This window comes from Balaenoptera acutorostrata, chromosome X (genome assembly GCF_949987535.1).
Source record: "Balaenoptera acutorostrata chromosome X, mBalAcu1.1, whole genome shotgun sequence".
NCBI lineage: Eukaryota > Metazoa > Chordata > Mammalia > Artiodactyla > Balaenopteridae > Balaenoptera > Balaenoptera acutorostrata.
This window is the reverse complement of record NC_080085.1, coordinates 22,105,673-22,121,823: the sequence shown is the minus strand read 5'-3', so window position 1 is coordinate 22,121,823 and position 16,151 is coordinate 22,105,673. Positions and strand designations below refer to the sequence as shown.

The 16,151-nt window shown below is 39.1% G+C and overlaps 1 protein-coding gene across 1 annotated transcript; it reads left to right on the top strand.

Annotated features, from left to right (window-relative positions):
• The first annotated feature begins 415 nt into the window (after nt 1-415).
• On the top strand, nt 416-14,361 carry LOC114237874 (60S ribosomal protein L31-like). The gene is made up of 2 exons (XM_057538625.1): nt 416-468; nt 13,980-14,361. Exons 1-2 carry the CDS (start codon nt 416-418, stop codon nt 14,359-14,361), a joined length of 435 nt encoding a protein of 144 aa, XP_057394608.1.
• Nucleotides 14,362-16,151: the final 1,790 nt, after the last annotated feature.

The window sequence follows — 16,151 nt, the reverse complement described above, 5'->3', positions numbered from 1 at the left end:
GAATACAATGGAGCAATGGTGCAAGATGATCAAGAACACCGGCAAGAGAGTGGAGGAAGTGATGGTTTATGGATAAGGAGCTCAATCACAAGAGGACTAGAAGGGGTTGTGGAACCAAAGGTCTCAATGGGAGCAAAGAAAAGGGGAGGCGGGAAAATGAAAACAGAGAACCAGAAGAACTATACAGGGTGTAGTGAAAACTTGAGATATGCACATTTTTAAGATTTCAGAGGAGAAACAATTGTAAGTGGGGACAGGTTATTTTCATGAGAGTAGGTAGCTGAATGGGATGGAAATGAAGTTCAGTGAAGTACAGGAGGTCAAGATAGGAAGAGATCTACTTGTGTAGCTCTTCCTTGTTCATACAATGATGACAGGGTAGAAAGTAATGTGTGAGCCAGGTATGAAATAGTCAATGGATGATGGCATGGACCATGAGTCCAAGGACAGCAACAAGAAAAGCATCAGGTGAGGCAGCTAGATGACATGAGCTCCAGAGGAAAAGGCACAAAAGAATGCAAAAGCCCAGCAATGAAGATCAGAATCTCCACTTAGGAAGCCAATCTCCACACCCAACGCTGAGTGAGCAGGTAGTTAGAGAAGATGCATCCACTAGGGAGAGTTGCAGGAAAAGCAATAGCTCTGGAGGGCAAGATAGATGTATCAAGCAAGTGCCATCAGTTGCCTATTATGGGGAGTAAAGATCCGAATACTTCTGCCCACTGCATCTTGATATTGGAGTTGTCAAGGCAAACAGTACAGTCCAGCACTGGATGCAACAATGTCTTATTCACATAGAGAAGAGACAGCAAGGTCAGCATCAGTAGTGGGTGTCAGTCTCCCAAGGCCAGCACATCCCTCCTGATTTGCAAGCACCCTTCTTGTGCCGAAGAAGGAAGATACAGTAGTGGGGACGGCCAGGGACCACACGATGCAGATGCTTAAAACCAACAAAGGAGCACACCTGAGTCTGAAAGAGAGGAAGATATGCCCCCACAAGGTGATAAGCCCATCACAAACTGTGAGGATGTTTTATCTCCTGGTAAGGAAAGTGCCACCCCCCACAAGGCCCATTCTTATGCGGCCGACTTGGGGCCAAAAGACTGCACGTGGGAGAATGCCTTTCCTAACAAGAAGAAACGTTCTTCCTCTTGAAGGAGATTGAGGACGCCATGAAATGGTGTTCGGAGGGCCAAGTGGGAAGGTTTAGACTGAATGGGAGTGATAAGAGCCAAGGGAGAAGACAGCAGTGTGGAAATTAGAACAGAGGAAAGGATGGAGCAGAGCAAAAGGGAGTATTTGGGAGCATTGTCGAGCTCCCCCAACAGTCATTCCCAGCACTCTTCTGATGAAAAAGTGATTCCGATACCTATGGGGAGAGTCAGCTGTGGCCTTGATTATGTTTCTGAGGCAGTTGACTTTGCCGGACTTTTTATTTTTATTCCCATTATTAAGCCTTACTTTTAATATGCCTTTAATGGTAAACCTTTTCAAGTTCTTTTTGGAAGTACGGTATAAATTTTTCTTTAAAAAAATAAACACTTGAGCAAAATAAAACTTTAGATAGCTTAAAACTGGGATTGTTTTATAACATGATTATTAATAATAAGCAAGAATAATAGCTGGCATTTAATGAGTCAGGCATTGGACTAAAGGCTTTACAACTATTGCCTTACTTACTTCTGACAGTGATAGATCATATTTTTATTTCTAGCTTTCAGAAAAGAGAACTAAGACATAAAGAAGTTATCTAACTTATGGTAAGCAGCACCCAGGGCAAAATCTACTTAAGGGCACTGTGAGAACTTTACAAGGACAAAAAAGAACAGAATAGTAAATAAGTTCAAAGTGGAGTGGGTCATTTTGAGAACACAGGAGAAGGCTGCTGAAATAATAACAGCCAATTAGGTAAGTAGTTAAGAATCGGTACCTACCCTCAGAATACTTTAAAGAGTAATAATCATGGCAACTATTAAACTAACCATGAAAATTTAGGTTTATGTGTATGTGTCTCCTTCCATAGAGCTCAAAGTCCTTGAAAAGGAATCTTTTCTCTGAAGCCCACACTATAGTGCTATGTATCCTGCGGATGTCTGTTTTGAGACTGGTGGTGTCTGCTTGCTTAACAGAAATGCAAAGCACAGAGAATTTATATTATTGCATCTATTTTGAGGCAGCAAAAACGAGGTCTTCTTACCCAATAGGATATCTTGATAAAAGTGTTGTCTCAATGGACAAAGTCGCAAATAGACGCCATATTGCTGATTTAGAGGGTCTTCCCCTAACATCCTCCAAAGCTGTGTTTCTTTGTTTTCTTAACAAATACTTCCTTGCTTATTCCTCAGCTATTTCAAAGAACAATAAAAACGGAGAGTAGAACTTTTTTTCTTATAAACTAGATGATATAAAATAGAAACAATAGTTCCAGCAACGTGGTCTTCTCCCTACAGTTAATGGGTATGTTCTCTATAGGCTCTGAGTTGGGAGTTTCTAAGGAATCATAAAAAGAATGGCCTTCAAAGACAAAAATATCTGGGGCTTGAGCCTCCATTGTGCAACCTTCTAAATCTTTAATCTTAGGGGAAATTTTCCTCAACTTTCTTAGTCTTGGTTTCTTCATCTATGAAATGTGAGGCAAAAAGTACTTCCGAAGTTCGTGAAAGATACAGAGGGTCTGGAACAGAGGAGGCATCCATAAATGCGAGAGTCTCTGGCAACCTCCCTCCCTTCCCAGTAAGGTAGTAGCCTTTCTTCCATTTCCCAACTGGTTTTAGAATAAAAATTATTGTTCAAATTTTATGCAAACATATCTTTTGTTTTTGTTTTGGCTTTGGTTTTGGTAGTGGTTTTGCCCACCTCCCTATCTCAAATTTATATTATTATATTATATATTGTAAGTATGTATGTATGTGACTACCCCAGAAACTTTGCAAATGTAGTTTCTTTGTCTGTCTAATTCATTTAGAGCACTTTGACATGGATCATTCCTTGTACACAGTGGTATTAAATAATTATTGACAGCTTGACAGCATGTATTTACTTTAACCCATCATTCTTTTTCTACTGGCAAATAATTACAAGATTTCTTCCAAGGAGCAGCCTACATTTTGTAGCTTAAATGTCAAAAAGGCAGGACTTGTCAGCTAAGGAGCAAGGATGATGTATTCTACAGTAAAACTGGTGCAACATCAAGGCTCAGGCTGGACATTGTGGATTCTGGATCCAGAAGTCTTAAGATTTTCAGTTTCAGTAAATGCTGTTATTCATTCTAAGAGTCCCCATCACTCAATTTTTATGTGCAGTCTGGATAGCTGAAACACGCCTGGAACATTCACTAATATTTATCACACTGAGAAGGGTTCTCCCCAACAATCTGAGATTCATTCATTCACACATGACCATATGTTCCCTGGTTTCCTAGGAGAGGTCATGTACCTCCTGAAGAGCAAAACTTCCATCAAGTCTGCATCCCCCAAATTTAAAAACATTAAATGTGCTCATTTATGAAGAAATCCCTTTTAAAGTTAAACGTTTTACTTCTGTTCATTGTTGGTTTAATAAACATCAAGAACCATGACAACGTAGGATGCATTAATACATCGCCCCAGATCTATTCTTCCCTTCCACTGACCTCCATCCCTCCATCTACAGGGGTCAAGAGGGAGGGCAGAACTTCCATGCTTCTAGAAATTTCCCCCACCCCTCCTCCTCCTTCCTAACCTCTCCATCATTCTTTATTTCAAGATCATTAACTGTAATCCCATATACCCTCTACTTCTGTTTCTGTCCGTTAACAACCCAGATCTCTTGGCTTATACTCAATGCTCTGAACCCTTTCCACTATGCCCTCTTAAGATAGTTTCAAACTTTTTTTGTCACAGGACCCTGTAAACTCTTAAACGTAATTGAGGACCTCTGAAGAGCTTTGGTTTATGTGGGTTATATTTACTAATATTTGCTGTATTCAAAATTAAAGGAAATTTTAAAAATATTAATTCATTTAAAAATAATAAGTCCATTACATGTTAACAAATATTACATATTTTTATGAAGAAAAAAATTAGTGAGAAGAGCGGCATTGTTTTACATTTTTGCAAATCTCTTTACTGCCTGGTTTAATAGAAGACAGCTGGATTCTTATATCTGCTCCTGCATTCAATCTGTTGTGACATGCTATTTTAGTTGAAATATATGAAGAAAATACGGCCTCACCCAGATATGTGGTTAGAAAAAAGAGGATTATTTTGAGAATCTTTTCATATAACCGTGGATATTATTCTTTAACACTATATCAAAACTCAACAAATGGTAGTTTCTTAGCAGTTAGTTGCAATGTGAAACCAAAAACCATACTACTAAACTTATTTTTACTGTTACATTAAAATCCATTAGTCTATCTTGCACTTTGAATGGATATTTTGCCCACACATGATTCTATAATATCATGTATCACTCATTTGAAAAACATTGTGTCACTGAGCTATGCAGATTTTCCAAATGTTGACACATTTTATTATACAATTTTAAAAATTACATTTGTTAATATCACCACTAAACTCATCTGAAGAGTCTTTAAGTGTTGGGAAACTATCACCTTAGTGGATAAAAGTTTTCCGAAAATCAAAATCATACTCAAAAGCTCAAATTTTATCATTGGCAACAAATATTGTCAGTCATTTTCCTTGAAGTAACATGTTCAGTTCATTCATTTATGAGAAATGGCCAAATACCCAAGTCTGGGTAGCCATCATTTTTTCTGTCAGTCTTTCTTTCAAGTAAGAACAGTCTTCAGGGAAAAAAAGTTGTTGGTTCAGCTGGCAGCTCAACCAATTGCACCCGTGCTTTTCTTCAAGCCAACCATTGTACCTCGGTATGTAGAAAAAGTGTTTTATGCATTTTTCCCATTGAATCACAGTATAATGAATACGTATGCAATCAAAGGTTGAGACTGAATACACTGCTGTTCTAGAACTCATGATCAATCATCAGCAAAACCCCCTGAATGTTATCTGTACTATAAAAGGGGTGTAAAGGTTGAACAAAGGGAGCTAGAATTGTTACAACATATTGACACGATCCTATAATCTCTTTATAAACCTTTCTGTAAACTTCAAAAATGAGCTTTGTCATCTGGTACTTACACTTTATCCTTGTGCCAATTAGGATGTCTTTGACTGCAGGTAAAAATAAACCTTACTCAAAATGATTTAGATAATCAGGAAAAGTTGTCATCTCTCAAATTGAGAAATTTCAAGGTAGGGTATCTTTAGGGTTGGTTAATTCAGGGCTCATGGTCCCAAGATGCATCTAACATTTCCAAGTGACTCACGAATACGTGACAGGTCCAGTATCGACCATTTTTTTAAAAGTCTTTATTGAATTTGTTACAATATTATTTCTGGTTTATGTTTTGGTTCTTTGGCCAGGAGGCGTGTGGGATCTTAGCTTCCCGACCAGGAATTGAACCTGCACCCCCTGCATTGGAAGGCGAAGTCTTAACCACTGGACCACCAGGGAAGTCCCCGGGTCCAATGTATAATACAATGCTGCCTTTTCCTATGAGTCTCTTTATAAGAAGGAAGAAACCTTTCCCAGAGCCCCTCTAGCAGACCTCATTTCTCATTTCATACCACCTTGCACCGCGCGTCCACACCTACGCCAAATAGCAGATACAAGGAATGGGATCTCCATAAATAACTAAGATTAATCCAAATTTTAAAAAAAGAATGTCTATACATGTATAACTGAGTCACTTTGCTGCACAGCAGAGATTGGCACACCATTGTAAGTCAACTATACTTCAATCAAAAAAATATATATGCAAAATGAACCACCAAAAGCTTAAATAAAAATGCTTCTTCTCTTCTGAATGCCTAAGACCGCTTGAGCCAGCTCACAAATTGGGAGGAGGAGTCATGAGCAACGAACACAGGGGCGCCTCAGTGTGTTTTTCTATTTGATTAAGACTGATTCCTCCCGAAAAACAAATGTGATCGATCTTGAAGATTAATGTTGAATGGTACAACACAATGTATTAAAGAATTTATTGAAATAAAACTAACTTAAAAGGCAAAAAAAAAAAAAAGATTAATCTAAATTTACCCTTGAGCTTTAGGTAAGGCAACCTTCCCTAAGGGATGAATACCTGAATAAAATCAGGTTTCATTCAAGAAAGGAGAAAATGGGGAGGGGGTTTGGGGGTAAATGCCAACCGTGCCCGGCCCACAGCCTCTCTGCTCTCGCCCTCACACATTAAAGGTTGCTGACGGCAAACCCCTGTGACTCCTGACTTGAGGGCTTTTTACTGGACGTGGAGCTATAAACTACGCAGAGGGCAGGCCAGACATGCCATAGAATTAGTGGCCCAGGAGTACCCCTCAACCAATGATCCATGGGGAGTTGATGGATAAATATCCAGCTTCCTGGGCACCCATTTGAGATAACTTTGAGATGCACTGTACATTTCCCAGAATTAACCAGTGGAATAAGCCACGGTGGTAACCACTTAAAATACTGCACTTTTTTTGGCTGCCCTCCTTGCCCTCTGTCATTTCTTCTCTTCCCTTACACAGTGTTTCATGTTATCGTCTTCCAAACTATTTGCAATAGCATTCTTATCTCAGGATCTGCTTCTGGGGGAACCCAAACCAGGAAAACAGTCCTTCCCTCAAAAAAATCCACTACAATCAGAAACTCAGAAGCCCTTTTTCAATTCTTTGTTCTCAGAGCCCTTATTACCATTTTTCTCCTATAAGAGTTCCTGCTTTCTGCCAAATGCTGAAAAAATGAATAAAGAAATACTTACTCTTGTTTAAGCATACACACAAAATATTTTTATTAAGTACATAAAATTAATCATGTTGCCTACTATACCCAGGTGCCTTCTCAGGAACGACCTTCCCCCAGCCTCCGCTCAAAGGGCAGCCATTTGTAGCCACTCTTTGACCCAAGTATAACCAATCCTTTGGCTGGCAGTGCCCACGTGGTATGAAAAGACAAACAAAGACAATCCAGTTTCCTCTCTTGAAAATTTAAATTAGGAAATACCAATACCAAGAGAATGAGGAATTTCACTGTGTGAAGATGAGCTGGAGTTATGAACAGTTTGTCAGAGCCATAAGGCAGTAAATAGAAATTATTATGAACCGGAAACTATGAGAAAAGCAAAATTATGACGGGTGAAGAAATGATACACAAAGAAGAGGAAAACAGTAAGCAGATAGCATCAGTTCCAAAAGAAGTAGGCAGACTAGGAATACTCGAGTTTTATTAATAGGGTAGCTATGGAATGGAGGAGGCTAGTGAAGCTCTTTCAAGAGTTGTTTCTGCTCCTACCTCTCCTTCCAACAACAATCTCCATGAGGCCTGGCACTGTTACAGCTACTGAACTGAATTTTCATGAGATTCTGTCTCCTTATTGGCCATGTCTGTCCTGATACCAGTTCCCTTTACAGGAAGAAGCTTGAGTTAATGTCTAACAACCAATATTATAATCAAAATGCTTTTTTAAAAAAACAATCACAGAAAAAGCTGGATTGTTTTCAACATACAATGAGATGTTTAAAATGTGGTTCAAGATGCACAATAATGTGAATTTACTTAACTACTGAACTGTACATTTAAAAATGGTTAAGACGGTAAATTTCTGTCATGTGCTTTTTAGCACAATTTTTTATATATCGCTATGAGATAATATAAAGAAAATAAGGAAAAAATGAGACTTGGTACACAGTTATAAAAGAGTTTAAAATAAAGCATCTTGTCATGTGATACACCCACATAATAGTGGTATTCTTCCAGAATAACAGAATGTTACCCCTGAGTTAAGAGTCAAAGAAAAATAACCTGTTATTCTACTCTTAACCCCACACCCAAATTGAGGATTTGAGAAGATTAAAAGTAGTTAGATAGAGGAATTTTGGAAAAATAAATTGATTTGCTGTGATGGCTTTTCCCAAACCTAGGGAAAGAAGTATATTGAGACCACCTGAAAAGTTTCACGTATTTGTCTCACAGGTGCAGAAACAACCAGATAAGAGTCAGACTCCTCTGTAAGTAATGCTAGGGTCCAGCACCTGGCTAGTGCACTGCTTTAAAACAGGAATAGAAGAAAGGTCACTTCATTGGGGGTCATGAGCATTCCTAGAATAACTTGGGAGAAACATGTAGTCTACACATGAGCAGGTTAGTGTAGCTGCATCACCTGTCTTGTCCAAGAGAGTCCACCGAAGGAACAAATAGAAGCTGAAAGTGCCAGCAGATGACTAGATGTTAAGGAAGGAGTTAGTAACCAGCCAGCCAGCCAGCCAGCCAAGGGCAATCAGAGATGCATTTGCCCTCTCAAAGGAACTAAAAGTGAGAGTGAGAGACTCCCAGCGATGAGAGGAAGAGAGGCAAAGGGCCCCAGGGTCTCTGATGGACCCATAAAGGTGCCCCTAAAAGACTCAGCCTTAAACACCTGCCAGATCTACAGAGTACAGATGCTAGATCACCAAACAATGGCAGGCAAGCAAGAATATTCTTGTCCTCTTTAACCTCTGCCTCTTCTAGCTCTAAACCTAGAGGGGGGTCTGAAATTTCTTTGGAGGAAGGGGGATTAACACGCAAGAGAAAAAGAAAGGACAAACCAACCAGAGTCCCCACCCAGCCACCCACTGGCAACCAGCCTGCAGCAAGCAAAGCAGAAGAAAAGAAAAGCTTTACCTTCCAATGGAATGTAATATTTTGACAGGACAATTACCGATAATAGGTTGTTTTATTACCTAAAAGTGGACACCAAAATCACGGGACTTGGGCTTCCCTGGTGGTCCAGTGGTTAAGAATCCACCTGTCAATGCAGGGGACACGGGTTTGAGCCCTGGTCCGGGAAGATCCCACATAGCACGGAGCAACTAAGCCCATGTGCCACAACTACTGAGCCTGCGCTCTAGAGCCCGCGAGCCACAACTACTGAGCCCGTGTGCCACAACTACTAAGCCTGCGCTCTAGAGCCCATGCTCCGCAACAAGAGGAGCCACTGCAATGAGAAGCTCGCGCACCGCAACGAAGAGTAGCCTCCGCTCACCACAACTAGAGAAAGCCCGTGCGCAGCAACGAAGACCCAACGCAGCCAAAAATAAATAAATAAATACATAAAATTAAAAAAAAAAAATCACGGGACTTCCCTTAAATTTTATCAAAGGCTAATGAAAGAACCAGCCCCACAGAAAAAAGTTAAAGAGATACTGGGAGACAAAAATAAAGTTGCTTTATAATTACACCCCATGAACTCTGCTTATTCAATGGAAAGGTCACAGATATTTAATTTTAGGAAATAGGCTGGATAAAAGTAAAAAAGGCTCAATCTGATCATATAAACCTTACATTTTAAAAATAACCAAGGAAAATACCACAAACTTTTATTTGAATAGGGACAATATTTTTGAGTACAAGCAAAGGTACAAGCAAAATAAAACAAAGTATGACAATGTATCTTGAGTTGATATCTAAATAGTTCAAGCAACTGGAGAGCATTAGAACATCACACATTTTTCTATGCAGAAAATGTTGTAAATTTCTATTTTCCAAATTGCAGACCTATTACTTTGCAATATATACCATCAAAATTGAAAGCCTAGGCCCATTCTCTTCTCAATACTCTTTAAGTTTGGGTATCTCTTTCTAACATGTATAATGAAGCAGATACAGATTTTAAGCATAACAATAAAAATATTAATAAGAATAGTTATAATTTATTGAGCATTCACTCCGCATCATGCTTGGCGCTGTAAGACTGACATAATCATCTTATCTGACCTTCAAAGTGCTATTGTAGGTAGGTAATTGCTATTGTTATTGCCATTCTTGCAGATAAAGACATTGAGGCAGAGAAAAGTGAGGTAATTTGTCCAAGACCACGGAATTAATAAGTGCCAGAGCCAAACCCAGGACCTTCACTGCTATAGTGTGTTTTACGCTGCTGAGAAAACATTCAGAACAATGAGAGGTGTTTTAGAGTACTGATCAGTCACCAGGCTTTGATTTCTGACCTTGCAGGGGTCCCAGGCTCCTTTAACACCTATGCCATTGGGACACTCGCAGTGGGTATGTTTTCTCCTGACAGACAAAAATCCCAGTTTCACGTGGGCCTGCCAGTGAACTCACCTGAAGTGCTTAATCCTCTGAGCTCCCAGCTACGTCCCTTTAATAAGTCCTAAAATGATTAAAATAAATCCTCTTTACCACTCCCATCAGCAACAAAATTATTAACAACTGAATATGATTTCCATATGTTCCCGGTTTGCCTGGAGACAGAATTCAGGAATCTATTAAAATTACTTCTGGCCATCAAGCAGAAAAACAAACATGCTTTCTATAATTCCTTCTTAATAGCACTGGACAAATTTACCAAGCACCATGACCTGCAAACAACTACACAGTTCTCCCCAGTGACAGCATGCTGGCACTATTCATTCTGCTTTAAAAATAAATAAATAAAAAATAAAACGCATCTTCCTCATTACAACCTTGATGTTTTCTACATTGGTAGATTCTAATATTTTGTTTGTAAATGATCCCTCATACCTGTGGAAACTGTGTGAGGCTTGTGCTACTTCTATAAATAAATAATATATTCTTCGTTATAGCAAGGAAATAACATACCAAAACCATATAATCATTCCTATATACATATTATCTTCAGAATACATTTTTGCTTCAACTGAGATTTTTGTCAGAAAATCCAATTGGGTGATGTGATTGGCTGCATCTTAATACACTGAGGGTCACAGGGAGAAGCTTTCACTTCTCCCCTTGCTTCTGGGTTCCAGGGTGCCCCTGACGGAGGTCACAGCCTGCCCTCCTTCCCCATGTTTCTCAGTCCTGTGCTTTTTTTCCTTATCATCATCCTTCCCTGCTTCTCTTCATTTTCGTGTCCTCATTAACTTCACTGTCCTCATCAGATGACTCAGAGTGATCACAGAGGGATGATTGGTAAATGAATTGCATTAGCAATCAGTTTACTTGAGGCTGACCCTGCCCCCTTATAGGTGTGAATTAGGGAATTATAGAGTCAAGGTAATGGAGGTTGGGGGGACAGGGAGAGCAGGAAGGAGAGAAAAGGGAGGGAGGGAGGGGGAGGGAATGTGACATCTCAGATATTTGTAGCAATGCACTTAGAAGAGATGTTATATGATAGATGTGTTATGTTATGCCATTCTCACTGTGATAATAGACCTTTGGAAAATCAAAAAAAATATATATATATACACACATACACACACACACACACACACACACACACACACACACACACACACACATATAATGTTTTAGATGAAAGCCTGGAAGAGTTTTAGGAAGAGAATCTGGAGTTTCTCCTTGATTCTTCTACTCATAATTTTTTTCCGCAAATAATTCCATCTCAGTTGGTACAGGGTGGAGAGTGGAGAGTGGGAAAAGAAAAAACCAAACATATCTGGCCTTTATTTAATGTGGGTGTAGTTTTGAAATTCAGGCTGTCTGTCCAATAGGACTGGATTACCTACCAAATGTGTTGGAGTATCTAAAACACTTCTTTAAATCCCTGAGGCACTTCTGGCTTGCCAACCATATGTTGAACCACAAATATTTACATCAATGTGATTCAGAAAAAAAATGACTTGAAACAGAGATTTTTCCCTACAGATAAAGTGGACTAAAGATTCTTGCACCAGGTTGGTGAAAGGTGTGTGTCATGGACTGATCTGTGTCCTCCCGAAATTCATATGCTGAAGTCCTAACCCCCAGTTAGGACCTCAGAATGTGACAGGATTTGGAGACAGAGCCTTGAAAGAGGTGATTAAGGTAAAATGATACGGCTAATATGATTGGTGTCCTTATAAGAAGAAATTAGGGCACAGACAAGCACCGAGGAACACCAAGTGAAGACTCAGTGAGAAGACAGCCATCTACAGACCAAGGAGAGAGGCCTCAGCAGAAATGAACCCTACCAGTATCTTGATCTGCAACTTCTAGCCTCCAGAACTGTGGGAAAACACATTTCTGTTGTTAAAGCCACCCAGACTGTGATACTTTGATATGGCAGCCTGAACCGACTAGCACAGTGTGTCATACAGATCCCAATCTTCATCCAAGTTCCAAAAGATCAAAAGTCAGAGATTGGAATCGTTTAACCATGGATATGGTAAGGATATGAAGGGAACTCTGAAATTATGATAGGTAAATGGGGCGAAAGGGTAAATTAAAGCAAAAATACCATGTTTTACTATTCCTTACCAACTTTCAAAATGGGCTGTGACTTACAGGTTGGGGCCAACAATATTACGAACATTAGAGACCTAGAAAGACAGAAAGGATAGCCTTTTTGTAACTTTCATGTATCTTTCTACAACACAGAACATGAATTCTGGGATTCCTTTGGGATTTGGGGGACAGGAAGGATAGACAAAACATGCAGATGTCCACAGGCAAATAAAACTGCCTGGTCTTATGCCATGGCCTTCCTGTTTCATATTGAATAGATGCCTTCATAAAGAGCAAATGTAGTGGGGATTCCCTGGTGGTCCAGTGGTTAGGACTCCAGGCTTTCACTGCTGAGGGCCCGAGTTCAATCCCTGCTCGGGGAACTAAGATCCCACAAGTCGTGTGGCCAAAAATAAGTAAATAAATAAACATAAAGGTATTTAAATAAAATTTTTTAAAAAGAGCAAATGTGGTGCTTGATAAGCCACTGAAAACTGAGAGGAAGTAAGGAACAAAACTCTCATCAAAATATCTGCCTTTCAGTCAAAGAAAGCATAATGCATTATCTCCCAAATTATATGAGGATGTTTCAAAGTTCAGTTAGAACTTTTCCATTTGGATACAGGAATCTTATTACACTTAAGAATTGGCTTTACCCATTACAACCACCGTCATTTTTTACTACTTATATTAACACATTTTACTGAATTAGCTGTACTTTTGACTTGACAATGTGTTTCACTACAGAAGTCAAAGGCCCATGTGTATGTGTGTATGTGTGATTGCACCTGTTGAAGTGAAAAAGACACCCACAGGAGTTTACACATTGTGCAAAATAAAAATGATGTATTTGGAGGAATGTGTAACTGTCTCTAAATGAAATTTTAGGAATTTTCAACAGGGAACAAAGACAAAATAGCTATCCTAAACACTCAGTGTTTTCTTGAAGTTTTCTTTTTCTTTTCACTTTTTTTCTCCAGGCAGCTTATCTCTATTTTAAGCTTTTGGCCTCCATTGATCTTTACAGATTCTTAACCTTCTGTAACCACACTTTATTCTCTAGAGGGGGATTTGTCTACAGGCCTCATTTCTATGATCCTGCTGTTATTAGCCTAATAAGTATTCTCTTTCACACTCGTTGCAAAGTGGTTTTCTAACAGCACAAAAAAATAAATGAATAAATAAAAAATGTGACTTCATTTGCTGCACACAAGATTTGTACTTAAAAATAAGCAGCAGTTTTTCTTTTCTATGCTAGTAAGAAATTTGCAAATCCACCAGGTCAAAATAACCAGCACATGCAAAATGCCTGTTACTTACCACCAATTTTATTTTTAAGAGACATTTGAATAGTTGGAAGAATTGTCAGTCTGTACATTTTCCTTTGATTACAGAGGAGACAGCCTGCCATTGCACCAGAAATAGTTAATATTATAACACTAGGCAGCTCAGAAACATACAACTCCTTCTGCTTTCCAACTTGTATTTATTTGAAAAAGGTCTAGGCCGTGTAGTTTATGCCAAATTCTTTAAGAAGGTGTTGTATGCTTAAAGCCTACCTTTCATTAGAATCTTAGATTAAGATCTTAGCAATTATAACACTTCTTTTTCGCTAGGAAATGTTTCTTATGTGACTTCTACAAATACATTACTTAGGTTTTTACTGGTATCTAATATATACATATGTGCCCACCACTGTTGTAGGACATGCAGGAAATATGAAAAACACCTAAGCACTTCCAACCTGGGCCCAGCAGAACAGCTCTTGCAAAGAAGAGGGGCGAGAAGCAGAAGGACCATCCTGCCATCAACGAGGTAGCTACCACAGAATACACTACCAACATTCACAAGTGCATCCAGGGAGTGGGCTTCAAGAAGCTTGCCCCTTGGGCACTCAAAAGGATCCAGAAATTTGCCATGAAGGAGGTGGGAACTTCAGATGTACACAATGACACCAGGCTTAGTAAAGCTATCTGGGCCAAAGGAATAAGCAATGTCCCACACTGTATCCATGTGCAATTGTCCAGGAGAGTTAATGAGGATGAAGATTCACCAAATAAACTCTATATGTTGGTTAGATATGTACCTGTCACTACTTTCAAAAATCTAGACAAAATGTGGATGAGAACTAACCACTAACTGTCAAATAACATTATAAAACCTCAAAAAAACACACACACACATAAGATATAGTTTCCATATTAAGTTGCTTAAAATTTAACTTAAGAGAAGATTAAGAAACATAAACAACCCAAGACTAAATTCAACTAAATCCTAAGGATGAGCTCGGAAGAGAGAAACTTGAGTGAGAATGGAAATAGACAATGAAAAGCTCAGAAAGGAGGTTAATGTAATCTAATCTTTGGATCAAATGACCAATTGCTTTCTCTCAGAGAACATTATAATTGACATTTTGTAAATTCATCAACTGTCATTCTCATCCATACTTCCATTATTTACACTTCACTGGAAATAGTTGGAAAAAAATTAATTTATTGAGCACATACTATGTGCCAAGAATTATGTAAACTCTTTTACACAGATTTTCTCATTTAATCCTCAAAATAACACTACAAGTTATGTTATATTGCCATCTCATAAACTTAAAAAAATTTTTAAACTGGTAGTTAAACCAGTTTAGGTCCCCACTAAAAGGAACCAGGGTTCTTGGAAGAAATGGTTGATCTGGAGTTGGGAAAGGTAAAGTACAAATTGTACCTGGAATATTTTGTGGGGCAAGAAAATAAGGAAGCAAGACAACAGAAACAAGAAGAACTACAATCCTGCAGCCTGTGGAACGAAAACCACATTCACAGAAAGACAGACAAAATGAAAAGGCAGGGCTTCCATGGTGGTGCAGTGGTTGAGAATCTGCCTGCCAATGCAGGGGACACGGGTTCGAGACCTGGTCTGGGAAGATCCCACATGCCACGGAGCAACTAGGCCCGTGAGCCACAATTACTGAGCCTGCGCGTCTGAAGCCTGTGCTCTGCAACAAGAGAGGCCGCAATAATGAGAGGCCTGAGCACCGTGATGAAGAGTGGCCCCCACTTGCCGCAACTAGAGAAAGCCCTCACACAGAAACGAACACCCAACATAGCCATAAATAAAATAAATAAATACATAAATAAATAAACCCTAAGATTAAAAAAAAAAACATAAAAGGCAGAGGACCCTCTACCAGATGAAGGAACAAGATAAAACGCCACAAAAACAACTAAATGAGGTGAAGATAGGCAACCTTCCAGAAAAAGAATTCAGAATAATGATAGTGAAGATGATCCCGGACCTTGGGAAAAGAATGGAGGCAAAGATCGAGAAGATGCAAGAAATGTTTAACAAAGACCTAGAAAAATTAAAGAACAAACAAACAGAGATGAAGAATACAATAACTGAAATGAAAAATACACTACAAGGAATCAATAGCAGAATAACTGTTGTAGAAGAACGGATAAGTGACCTGGAACACAGAATAGTGGAATTCACGGCCGTGGAACAGAATAAAGAAAAATGAATGAGAATGAAAAGAAATGAAGACAGCCTAAGAGACCTTTGGGACAACATTAAACGCAACAACATTCGCATTATAGGGGTCCCAGAAGGAGAAGAGAGGGAGAAAGGACCCAAGAAAATATTTGAAGAGATTATAGTCGAAAACTTCCCTAACACGGGAAACAAAATACCCACCCAAGTCCAGGAAGCACAGAAAGTCCCAGGCAGGATAAACCCAAGGAGAAACATGCCAAGACACATAGTAATCAAATGGACAAAAATTAAAGACAAAGAAAAATTACTGAAAGCAACAAGGGAAAAACGACAAATAATATACAAGGGAACTCCCCTAAGGTTAACAGCTGATTTCTCAGCAGAAACTCTACAAGCCAGAAGGGAGTGGCACAATATACTTAAAGTGATGAAAGGAAAGAACC

What these genes read in the sequence shown, in the direction of transcription:
- LOC114237874 (XM_057538625.1), top strand. Translation starts at nt 416, where the DNA reads ATGGATGATGGCATGGACCATGAGTCCAAGGACAGCAACAAGAAAAGC. An exon ending in AGCAACAAGAAAAGCATCAG is followed by an intron (nt 469 to 13,979) that starts GTGAGGCAGCTA and finishes TGGGCCCAGCAG; the next exon opens with AACAGCTCTTGCAAAGAAGA.